This window comes from Aythya marila, assembly GCF_965140915.1.
Source record: "Aythya marila genome assembly, chromosome: 3".
NCBI classification, from domain to species: Eukaryota; Metazoa; Chordata; class Aves; order Anseriformes; family Anatidae; genus Aythya; species Aythya marila.
In genome coordinates this window covers 8829031-8841582 of record NC_139044.1, presented here as the reverse complement: position 1 = coordinate 8841582, position 12552 = coordinate 8829031, and the positions used below count along the sequence as shown (strand labels likewise).

Genomic DNA, 12552 nt, shown 5'->3' with positions numbered 1-12552 from the left:
TAGAGTGTTCATTATAGAATGCACTGTTTTATATGTATATGCACATATTGCATACGGGGCATATACATGCATGCACAATGTATGTACATTATATATATTATGCATAATCTATGATCTATAGTCTATGTATTGTCCATATTATATTGTACATTGCATCAAATATTCTATGATGTATGTTATACTTTCATTATATGACATATATAGTATCAAGTATTATTTTGATAATTAAATATAATCTATGATGTGTTATTTATACATTACTGAGATTATATAACCATGTATAACTTATAGTAAGTACTTATGCTTTAAAGAAATATACTACATATAATATGAAATATTGTAGTTTATGTAGTATATACAGAATATATTATAGTCTATACAGCAATGTGTGTATGTATAGATGTAATATATACATGTATATATGCATATCTAGTATATATATGTGTGTGAACACATGCATAATATAAATATACTAAAAATAAAGTAATATAATATACAATATAAATATTGTATATGCTTTCTGCAAACCATAATATATTTGGATAAAAATAATAAATATTTGTATAATAAAATTTAACATTTTATTGTTACATATATATTAATAATGTACAAAGAATATAAAATTTATTGTACATAGGACATTTATACTACATTACAGTGCATATTTTATAATATATATAATTTATAATATATTATGTATGTCATGCTCCTGCATGCTGGCCAGCGGGTGCAGTTAGGGATACAAATGGGGCAAGTGAGGCCTTTACCAGAGTCGTTTGGATTAATTCTCCATTGTGGAAGAGAGCAATTCAAGAGAGAACTTGGTTGTCCCTTCAGAAAGAGCAGCAGACATTTCAAAGCTGCTTTCACACTGCCAAATAATCCTGTATCATTCCCACTGGCCTAAGTGGGTATTAATGCCTGAGCACCCCCAACATAATTACGACGGAGCACACAACCCCCCCTTCATTTTTGTAAGTGATGTCTCTGCAGAGTAGAAAATTGCCATAAGAAACATTGTTTTTAATGTCCATGCAAATTCCCAGCAATGGGGCATTACACAGCTTAGGAAGGGAAGCCTTGTCATCATGCATTTCTTGCAATGAATGGTATATAAATAATGTCTTCTGGGGTTTAGTAATGCTCTGTAAGTGTTATTAGCAAGATGCTGCAAAGCCCCTTCAGAGGAGGCTGGTGATGATGTGTGCTGGGAGCATGCTCAGCTACCGAAATACTGCTGAAGTGCACGTGCGCTTGCTGGCCAAGTGCCATCATGAGTGTGCCAAAGCATGAGGTGGGGAAACACTACCGACAGCAGTGCTGCCTATGCTTAACAGCAAAGTCTTTTGCTGGGGAAAGACCAGCCAGGTTGGCATCAAACGTTCTGAACCGCAGCAGTCACTCTTAAATGTGTTACTAGGTGGCCTTGTGATCCCCTTTGCCTTGCATTTCAAAACCCAGGATAAAACAAAAGCTACCTGCTGTCCACCAGAAATGAATTATTTGGTAAAAGTACAAAACCTTTATGAGAAGATGCCAGAGGGTTTCAGCAGGATGTCTTTCAGGTGGGTTGGTCTCTCCCTGTCCACAGGTGAGCGAAGCACATTCCTGAGCAGCCTGCAACAAGTGCTCACTGCAGCAACGCAGCCACAGGGCCTTGTTGCACACCGCATGCACTGGGCTTTAGCCCCAGATCCTTGACCAGGTTTGAATCAGACCTGAAAAACCATTAGGCATGCAACATGGTGACCCATGCGGGGCAGTTCGTGCTTCCCGAGCTCAGGTGCTGCCCCTGGGCATGGTGTGGGGACAACAGCCCCTTGGGAATGGCCACTGCCAGTGGCAGCAGCCCCAGTGTCACAGTGCTGCTCACTGCTCTTTAAAGAAGAAGCTGTTGTGAGCTCAGGGCTGTGAAGTTTCTGAGGTGTAACAGGACAACTTTGTTATTTACTTTATGGTACACAACTTCAGTTGAGTTTTCACAAATTAATATTACTTTTTTTTTTTTTTCTTTTTTTGACATCAGGAAAACACTTTTCACTGGTGTTTTAATTCTTCTCTGAAATAGAGATGTGTATTGCTCTAAAGAGAAAAGTCTCACTTTATTCAGAATGCTTTTGAAATTATTTCAGACCATTTATTAGCTAACTAAGAACAAGACAGCATCGTGTATTCCATCATGAAAAAAAATAAATTAAAATATGTTTTATTTTCCAATTTACCCCCACACAATCAGTAGAAATCAAAACCAAAATGTGAGGCAGAAAATCAAAATGTCAGTCAAACACTTGGCCAGCGGGCTCCTTCCCTGCAGGATTCCTGCGCTCACCTGGATCCCAGGAATGCCAACTGTGCCCCGCACCCGCTCGCTGTGTGGCTCAGCTCCCACCCTGGATGGTGAGAGTGCCCAGCCAAAGGCACGCCGTGGGGATGTGCCGCCAGTAAGCTGCTTCACAAAGCTAACAGCAAAATGTCCCATGAGCTTGGTGGTACTGTATTTGTGACACAGTGTTCCACATTTACAGGGAAGCACTGCAGAGAGGTGATGACGCAAAAACAGGCAGACACTCAAGTTAACACATAAGTGGAAGTGCAAAAAATGGTGGCCCAATCATGCATTTTGCTTCACTTAAAAATCAGTCCCCTTCACTTCAGACAAATCACATTAAGTTCAGAGATGTTCACTTAAATGCTGAGTAGCATAATAACCAAAAATTGAACAAAAAAGCAACAAGAACCAGACCTGAGGAGGAACAGGAAGGCCAGCGGTATATCTGTCATACTGGACAGAGATACTGATGTTAAGAACACCCAAAAACCAAAGGTAATGCAGATGAGCTTTACCGCCACATGCCCCAATCATCCTCATATGAAGAGTGGCTGGGGGCTCTGGGCTGCACGGTGCCTGCCCCACCACGGCCACCATCAGGTCCTGTGTCCTGCGGGGGCACTGGGGCTCGTGCTACTGTGCCCTGTTGCGTCTCGCTGGTGCAGCAACTGCCCATTCCTGCCTTTGGTCTGGATGTCTTCCTCATGCTGCCTGTTTGCGTTCATGCAGTACATCTTCTGGGTTGCTGTTTTTATAATACATGTTTTCCTAAGGTATAAAAAGTTTTCACCCCTGGAAACATAGGATACATGTAGTATGAAATACATTTCCTATTCAAAATAAAAGATTTGCTTACTACACAAAGTGCCAACAGGACACTACATGTCCTTGAAAACCTTCAGATTTATTTTATTCTAACTAAGTAGAGATGTTTCAATTTGCAGATTATTGCCCTGATGTGAAAAGGTGAAGTGGTTACCTCAGAAGTATACTGTCTCACAATTATTCAAGCCCTGGTGAGTAGTCATAGCAGATGTGCAGCATTTGCTCTTCAAAAAGAAATGTGGCTATTTTTATTTTCCACGCATAGTGAGCAGTTCACATTATGCAGCCACCACAAACATTACTGGAAAGGACTAAACAATCCTGAAGCTAAAGCCAGTGCTGAGAAAGAGGTCTTTTGGCTAAAACACGTGCAAAGATGTGAAATGTTTGTACCAAGCTGGCACCGTAGCTGCTGACTAGCGGCTGATGCCTGGCACAGGGTGCTGCCACCCCCAGCCTTCCATTTGCCACAGGCCGGCATGTACTGAGCATGCTGAAGAGGAGCTGAGAAGCCTGGATTGCTGCGGTGCTGAATGCACCGAGCACAGGCTGGAACATCCTCAGCTTCAGGATTTTGCACAATAGGTAGTGATGGATGACCTTGAATAAGATAGCATGATTAAGCAGAGCGATTTCAGTGCAGGTGCTGCCATTTGATGAAACTGGCAGCACCCTCCTGCATTTCAGATCAATGGCTTCTCTGATTATTACTAATTCTTAGCTACATGCACAAAACCTGCATTGGATGACTACTGAAAACAGAATTGGAGCAGAGGTTGAATAGATACTGAAAAGCACCTCAATCACTCACCCACACTTCAGAGGAGGAGGAGATTTGTAACGTCTAGTCATTAGAAAACTCTTTTCTACTTTGACAAAATTCCCTAATACACAATTATGTGTTGGACGGAATGACTACAATCAATGCTCTGAAATTACATTAGGTAACTGGTTTCAGCAGTGGTTTGTGTCCTCTTGCTGCAACAGCTGCCTTGCACACAGGTGCCAAGGGAGGAGAGGCGCATGCTGCCGGGAGGGCTCTCCAGCACCGCCATGCTCCTTGCAACAACAACAGACAAGAGAGCACATGGTGATAGCCCAGGTGATGTTTGGTCATCGAGGATGGCTACGTGAATACAATGATAGTTTTACAGAGCAAACCCCTCGCCCATCCCCTTCAGCACATGCTCATCCCAAATTTCAAGTTCTGTTGGCAAAATACATGGCTCGATACATGTTGAGGTCTTTACGGTTCCTTGAAGGGGGTGCATTCCCACAGCCCTTCAGCTGGAAGACTTGCTCAGTGTGCTGGTGGAGCGGCGAAGCTTCCCAGAGACTTTGCTCCTGGTGGCACGTGGCAGCGTTGGCGAGGTTGGCTCCACTAGCTCTATTCCTATGGTGACAGTAAGGTCGGCGCTTGTGCTTGTGGTGAGGCAGCCTGGAATACAGAACGGGCATAGAGAAGGTGCCTAAGAAATGAGACAACCTGCCTGCAACTTGTGCAGCTGAACAACTGCTTTGCAAAGGGCAGCCCCTCTCCACCTCCTCTTCCATGTTACTCAGGGGTATGACAGCTGATCTGAACATTTATGTCAGAGACTCTGCCCAGGCAGCTGAGGGGCTTAACCCTGTGTTTTCAGGAGAAATGAGTGGTTTCTGTGCTAGCTTCCAGGCAGAGCTGGTGTGGGACTGTGAGTGGCCCCCGCACTGGTCTGCACAGCACCTGCAGCAGCCTGACACAGAGCTCTAGCCACAACCACAAAGGCAAAATGGAACTCAGAAAATGTTTCTTTCACATGTACAATTACAATGATATTTCTTGCTGCATTTCACCAAGAGATTTTTCTGTATGTGGTCTATGACAGAGGTCTGAGAGCAAGCTTCCAGAACGTGCTCATGAGGCTCCCTGGAACGTGTCTTGGTAGCTGATAAAAAATAAAGAATGCCAAGTTTTTCTCCTTAGCTCCATAATTCAAACAGGACACCAAATGCCCATCAGTGTCATTGTTCTCATGACCAGCACTCAGGAATGGTGTTTGTGAGCTGGGAAATACTGGACACCAGCAGTGCATGCTACATGCATTTACACTTTGTTGTTCAACAACATGAAGTTACACCTCAGTTACTCCCCAGAGGTGATTATGACTACAGGTCAGGGCTAGATGGGTTGTCTGAATAAGCAGCTGGGGATATGACTATTGAACTAAAAAATAAATGAATAAAACTGAGTGTGTGTGCACACAGCTCTCGCCTGTCCCCTGCGCAGCCCCTGCCGTGCGCTGGGGAATACTTGCATACATGCTGCAACACCACACTGCTCTTGCTGCTGGGGCTTTGACTCGTCCCAAGGCATTTCTTGGCGTGAATGTCATTTCATCAGCTCCCTTGGGCTGCAGTATTTTTAAATCATGTTACAACTCTCTCTCCATCTCTGTGTGTTTTTTTCTGGTGGCAGAGGAACAGCGCCGTGCTCAGGTGTTTGCAGCCCCTGTTTGTGTTACAGAGTGGGGCTGAGCCCAAACCAGAGGCCCTGCAGCCAGATGAACACCTCTGAACTCAGACCAATGGCTGGATTTTGCAGCACAAACCTACTTCCAGTTTGACAGGGGTCTGTATCTTCTGGCTGTGCCTTTATTTGCCTTTAATCTACATGATGGATGACTGCAGGGATGTCTAACACACCTTCAGCTCACTAACCCGAGTGACTCAAGCATGCAAGAAGTACTCTGCAACTCAGCCCGTGCCTGGGTTACATGCTGAAGGCATCAAAATGCTCAAGTCAAATGTGCTGGTTAATTGGTTCAGAGACCTGCAGCTTTAGGGAGAGCATACTTTATCAGCAAGCCCTGCAAACAAAGGAGCTGCCTGCGCTCCTGACGGGGTTTTCTGGTAGCATTGGCAGTGCCACCTGGTACGTCCACACAGCGCTCAAACCTCGTGACTGACTGGGAACTCTGCAGTGCTTGTTGGGCACAGGCAGCCCCTCATTTTGTTTCCTCACTTGAAGGATTAAGACCTGAGCCCTGTGCTGTAGCTAACTCTGGATACGTTGGTGAATCAACATGATAAACGCTGTAAAGCTGAGGTGTGGCTGCAGCTAAATCTAAAGCCTGTCCTGCTTCTCTGAAGTCCTGTAGCCAGTTTACAACCTGGTGCTCACATTTCGGATGCAATCTTTACTTACCACATTTATACTTCAAGACAACTGACTGAAGGGAAAATAGCACATTAAAAAAGGGTGAAAAACATGAAAATGTGCAAAGGCATTTTCTGTGAAAAATGTGGAGCTGTCAGTTTGGGATTAAAAAGAAAACCTGCGGTGTTCTTCGCAGGGAGAAAAGCGTGGGGGAGAAAGGGGGTGTGAGGGAGGTGCCGTACTTTACATTCCTGCAGTTGAGCGGCATGGCAGATGGTCAAAATAATACAGTTTTCACCAAATGGACAAGCTCAAGCAATATTCATGCAGGCTCCCAACAATGACTCGCCTGCGCATATGAAAGGCTGGGCAGTGGCGGGCAGGGCGTGGGACGAGGCGCAGCCCGGTCCCCCCATCCCAGAACCCTCCGGCCCCCAGCCCACACATTCCTTCAGTCACAACTTTCTCCTAGTGAGTCCTGAGCTTAGCAGTCAACCTTGGAGCAGCCCCTGAACCACCATGATTGATAGGGAGACGGCAGCTGCAGAGTGAGCGAGTAATAACCACAAAAGATAAAGGCTTTCATACAAATATTATAATTCCACTTGCAAGCTGTCTGACACGGACTCTAATTACATGGCCTCCTTGTGGGGGAAGCCTGCAACTTTGTTCACTCGCTTGGCCGGGGAGAGGGCACGGGGCTGTGCACGGGCTGCTGAGGGGCTCGCTCGTTTTGTCGCTGCTGCTGTGGTCCTGCATTTGTTTCAGAGGGTGCACAGACAGCGTGCAAGTGGAAGTTGTAAAAATCAAGCAGCAGCTCTGGAATGGTGTATTGAATAAAAAGTATTCATTTTCAACTCACAAGTGGGCCCCTGGAGTGCTCGGGCCCTTCAAAATTCAACCAAACAGGTAGAATTCGCCACAGGGGGAATTTGCCCATGGGGAGCACATCAGCCTTTCCCTGTGGGCAGCAGGAGGGCAGGGGTGGTGGGACGGCGTTAGGGAGAGGCAGAGACAGCCTAAGGCCAAGCCGCCAGCACAGGAAGAGTAAGAAGAGGAGGAGGAGGAAGAGAAGGAGCATGGTTAGTGATAGAGCACGACGCCAGCAGTGTGGCCTGTGGGAAGCATCGCTCTTACCTGCGGCAATTACCGTAACGAGACCATTACATATTCTAATCTAAAGGGAGAGAACACAAAATGGTGTAAATACAGGAACAGCACACACATTGCGCTCGCGCGAAACCCAGGCCAGTTGCCCATGGGTGCTCAGCAGCAAGTTAAGCACGGTGGGCAGCGGGCTGAGTGAAAGGGCCGCCTCAGCACCAGGGACCTGGGGAGAAAGTGGCGACTGCTGGCGTTCTTCTGGCTTCTGCTGGTGCATTGATTGGAAAAGCAGAGGAAGGAAATGTTGGCAAGAATTAGAATGAATAATTGTCATCTTCAACTTCTGCCAAACTTGCAGACATGGTGCCATGGGCATCCAGCATCCTCTTACTCCTACATTTCCAACATTGTTAGTGGTCATACAGGTTCAATCTGGGTAAAATTAAAGACTTCTTGGAGACCTAGACTGCTATTACACTGTAGCCAGGTTAAAAAATCAGAGTGAACAACATACACGTCACTGTGTCACATAAACTTCACGCAGGTGGAAAGTAATGTTTGTGCATAAAAACACAGCACGTGCAGGGTATGCCTGCACACCAACAGGATCAGGCACCTCCGCAGCTCTTGCAGGTATGAATACTTTACGGTGATGCAACCTTAAGATCTTAGAGTAAGTCCCTTGCAGAAAGGGATTAAAAATTCAGTTAGTAATACAGACAAAAGCACGCTTTAAATGAACAATTATCTTTTGGAGAGCTGCAGAGATCTGATTTGCTTTAATCTACTGAATAGAACAAACCAGGCTTCTCACACAACACCAGGGTACATTTCCCCAGGAAAAAACAAAACAAAACAAAACAAAACAAAACAGCAAAAAAACTCTTTTAAGCAATTTTCCCCCATCACAGGTGGGGTACACATTGGGAGCTCCAGCCTGTGACGGTGGGCACAGCAGGCCTGGCTCGCTTCGTACCTGGTCAGCGTGGCTGGTGCACGGGAAGACCAGGGTGGCCACTTGGGGCGAACCCATGTGCATGAGAATGGACCCTAACAGCATGTGTGATCACTGAGGATCTCAAAGCTTTGCACTTGAGGTAGATCCATGAGGTTTCCACATAGGTCACGACTTATCCCCACAGTGAGCCTACCGGCCATGACACCACTGTGGAAACCTTTGTTTCTTCCCCAGTAAGTGTGGAGGCAAGAAAATTGCAGAGAGAATCACATGGGAAATCCGCTTAGCATTTTGACCTGCTCTGCTTTCCACTGACAAGGACACAGCTGAAAATACCATGTGAGTGTGTTCTGAAGCCATTATCAATAGGTAAAGGAACTGTGGCTGCATTCATTCAAAACCAAACATGTTTGTATGCCAATGACATGAAATGCAGGTACAGCAGCAAACTATGCATTATGGATGTAAGACATCGAATCTTTGGCTCTGCATCTATACCGTGTGCTCCTTTGCTCAGGTGTCTTGTGTAGCACCATCTGATGAACTATGCCATTGTTCTGCCACCAGTGGCAGCTGCTTGACACCTGCATTTGGCCCTTCCGTGGAAGAAAAGGCAGGTATTCTGGATGGGGCCACCCTGACCTCCCCCTGCTAGTTTCATCTGGAGTTTTCAAGGGGCTGGACTCATGCCATCCACTGCACTGCAGGCCGTGGCAGCAGTCCCATGCCTCCCCTGCCATCCTGCATGGTTCATATGCCCACAAGCCAGCCCAGTCAGCACCACGCACATTTGCCTCAGCGTACTCAGGTCAGAGGAGCTACAGAGGGCACAGAGCTGATGCCACCTTAGGATTTGCTTCATGGTACCTAGCATGACTGTCCTGTTGGGTAACAGAGCATTTCTGACCCTCATGGGGAAGCCAGGAATTTCACTAACTAGACAAGAGCATTTCATGAAAATATGTAAAATACCGTGCTGCCGACACACACAAAATCCAGCTCTTTACAAACACGAGGGGTCTGACCAGCCCTGGAGAGTGGCATGGCATGCCAAGGGCATGGGAGCTTCCTTTGCGTTCCTCCCATCTGGCTGCTAGTGGGGTGCTTGAGCCCCTCAGAGTGCTCCGGGCTGGAGCAGATTAATTAAGGGGGATGCCACAGCCTGCAAAAGATTTTCACTGACTGACCGAATCCCACAGAGGAAAATCAGCGTTTCTGATTTCTAGTGTTGTCTCTGAAACTGTAGCTAGTGCTTCTGTGTGGGAAGGGCTGTACTTCCACTTGCTCGCTGCCTCATCATTCGGCAAAATTCTGACTGTTCATAGCACCCATCTGTTACCACAGAAAGCGCCAGGGTTTCTCAGCTTTGCCATGAGAAGAGGCAGAAGGTGGACAGAGTTGCTGTGTCACATTGTTTGGATACCTCATGCGGGTGTCACTAAGTGAGAGGGAAGGAGGGAGTGGAAAACATGAGATTTATTTTGTGCGTCTTGCTGAAAGGCATCTCTGGGGAGAAAGGGTAAATTTGGGGTTTCTGCAGAGCCTCATGACTTTCCTCCTTCATTAAACCAGGTAATTATGCTTGATTCAATTGAAAATTTTATTTGGCACCTTTTCATTCTCTGCTACCAAGCAGTGACCATGGCCAAGAGAAAAATTTACCAAGCAGGGAGAAAAACACTTTGGTGTCTGAGGGCTGGTGAGGTTCATGACATGGTTCGTTAGTGTGTGTACAAATACACTTGCGAGCGGCCAAGCAGGGAACAGTGCACTTACGATCACAAAACAAAAACTCTGCGACTGGAAATGATGGGAGGTAAAATTTCAGCATCCCACTGGGTTCTGCCTGTTTGCGATGCAGAGAAACAGGCAGGGCCTCCAAGAACTGCTGGATGAGCAGAGAGCTACCATGGGAGGAACACTGTGATGGGACACCTCCCCTTCCGCACCGAGAGCTCTGCCACCAGCAGTGGGGATGGAACAAGTTCTGGAATCACGCACACATGGCACCACAGGTCCTGAGAGCTGCTCCAAACCAGCATGTGGCTTGGCTTGGCTGTGCCGTGCACAGACCAGTGGGGTCAGTGACCACGCAGCCCTGAGATCCACACGAGAGGTGGCAGGGCCAGAGCTGAGCCAGTGTGAGAGATGCTCCAGTTGGCCGAGTGTGGGCCACCCAGGGAAACGGGGTGGAGAAGCGCCTTGCATCTTGCACCTCCTCCTGCATGATCTTCACAGGGAAAGAGAGAAATATTTAATACCTGCAGTCCCTTCCCATTTGGTATAGCTTCCCACCCCTCGCTCCACCTCCCCAAGCCTTCCCCCCTTTGTTTACTGCCTGGACAACTTCTACCACTGCAACGATTCGATTCGCTTCTACGACTGCAAATTTCTCTCTGGCAGCCTCCCACGCAGAGTGCAGCCAGCTCCCCACAGCCCTCACAGCGAGCTTGGCACGGCACAGCATGGTGTGCGTCCTTCCACGCAGGATGGGCAGCACCGCACTGGGACATGAGGAGTCTGCCGCTCCCACTGCAGCACATCCATGGACCTGTCCGCAACCGCTGCCAGATGGTTTCAGCACCGCCTCCTTTCCCTGGAAAACTGGCTGGGGGGGGGCTCTGCTCTGCCAGGGCATTAGGGAATGCTGCACCTCTCACTTACTAGGAACTCATTTTTCAATTTCAGGCACCATGCTTGTGTTGTTAAAACTCAACACTTGTCATGTGCTGCACTTGCTGTAAGTAGTACCGTGACACAGCCGTTCATTTTCAGATGGGCATTTTCTAATATTCAGCTCCATCCAGCTTCCCAAAAATACGAATATTACACAAAACCCAGAGAGACTTTTATTCTGCCTAGTACATAAAACTGCCCAAACATCCTACAGATTTTCAAGTAGACAGGGATTCTCACAGACAAGGAATGAAAAAAGAACAGCAAAACCAAACCAAACCAAAAAGAGTCACTGCTGAATTATATTTACAAATAGCGCAAATATGTTCAAGACAACAGTAACTTCCAGGTTCTGTTTTGCTTCTGCCAAAAATATATTTTAAAACGACGCAGCCATTGGAAATGTTCTTTTTGCTTTAAAGTGAAAAACATAAAGCTCAGCACTTAGTAAAAAGCATTTTAAAATAATCCAAATCTTGTTTGTTGTACGCTTACATGTTTTCTACAAGAAATTTATGCGTATAAAAGTCCAGAGACAAAAGAGAAGCATGTGTCATCTTTTCAACAAAAAGGCTGCAAAATCTCAGTTTTATGTAAATAAGCACACAGGGTTCCCAAGGCTTTAAAACCAGGGAATGCTGAAAACGTCTATAGTTCCTGAACTCAAGTGTTCCTCCTGGGCAATGCTATAATATTAATTAAAGAATCCATTTATCAACAGATACCACATGTCAGTGTTTTCCAGCACAGTTTTCCTGACACTCCAGTGAAAATGATGCTTTAAAAAATGAAAATGGAAAGCAATAATCCGAGATTCTTCTGCCTGCTGTTTCATTCTGCAGTAGCGATTAGCAACTAAAAAAGTAAAGATTTAAACTATATCCCTTCTGATAACGTCAAGCATTATGCTTTATTTTCCAAATCATTAGCATGCACAAGAATGACCTCATGGTGAACAGATGCACTTGGATATGGCAGTGATTAGATCAGTCCTCTCAGCAGTCAAGTGTGCCCATTTCAATTAACCCTTTGAAGTACTAACAACAAGCCTGCAGCGCTGAAAAGCAGGTTTGTAGGTTCTCTTGAAAGTAGAAAGCTACCCCTGCAAGTATAAAAGTGTAGAATCTAAGTACTTCTCTGGCCAAACAGCCATTTCTTTTCCCTTCTAGAATATCCAACTAGTTCTGTTTTCGAAGAGTCAATACAGTTCTGGCTGCTTAGCTTGAATGAAAAAATAATGATTTTTAGACACCAGAGGCAATTAAAGTTGGAACGCTTCTGTATCTGTTTGCACCTGTTTAGTTTTTATGTTTTTTTTTCTTTGTTTTGTTTTGTTGTTGTTGTTGTTTTTTTAAGCATATACAAATATTTTGTTGGATAACTGTTTTCTTTTTTTTTTGGCGGAGGGAGCAAGAACAGAATAAGATAGCAGCTTAAAAACCCATCCTTTAGAAGGAGAGAAGTCTGCAGAGGGAAAGGATACGAATAATTCAATAGTGTTGGATTACTGAGGATTTCCTGGGC

The 12552-nt window shown here is 45.7% G+C and overlaps 1 protein-coding gene across 9 annotated transcripts in view; it reads right to left on the bottom strand.

Annotated features, from left to right (window-relative positions):
- Positions 1–626: 626 nt before the first annotated feature.
- Positions 627–12552, bottom strand: part of RALGAPA2 (Ral GTPase activating protein catalytic subunit alpha 2) — a 143052-nt gene continuing 131126 nt past the window's right edge. For 7 of the 9 annotated variants that reach the window (XM_082757051.1, XM_082757052.1, XM_082757053.1 and 4 more), the window contains 2 exons: positions 7428–7467; positions 627–4592 (listed from right to left, as the gene is read on the bottom strand). In XM_082757051.1, the coding sequence (XP_082613177.1) occupies positions 7463–7467 (5 nt within the window). In that variant the 3' untranslated portion in view covers positions 627–4592; positions 7428–7462. The remainder of the gene's footprint in view (positions 4593–7427; positions 7468–12552) is intronic. The other 2 variants (XM_082757059.1, XM_082757058.1) reach the window with 1 other exon arrangement.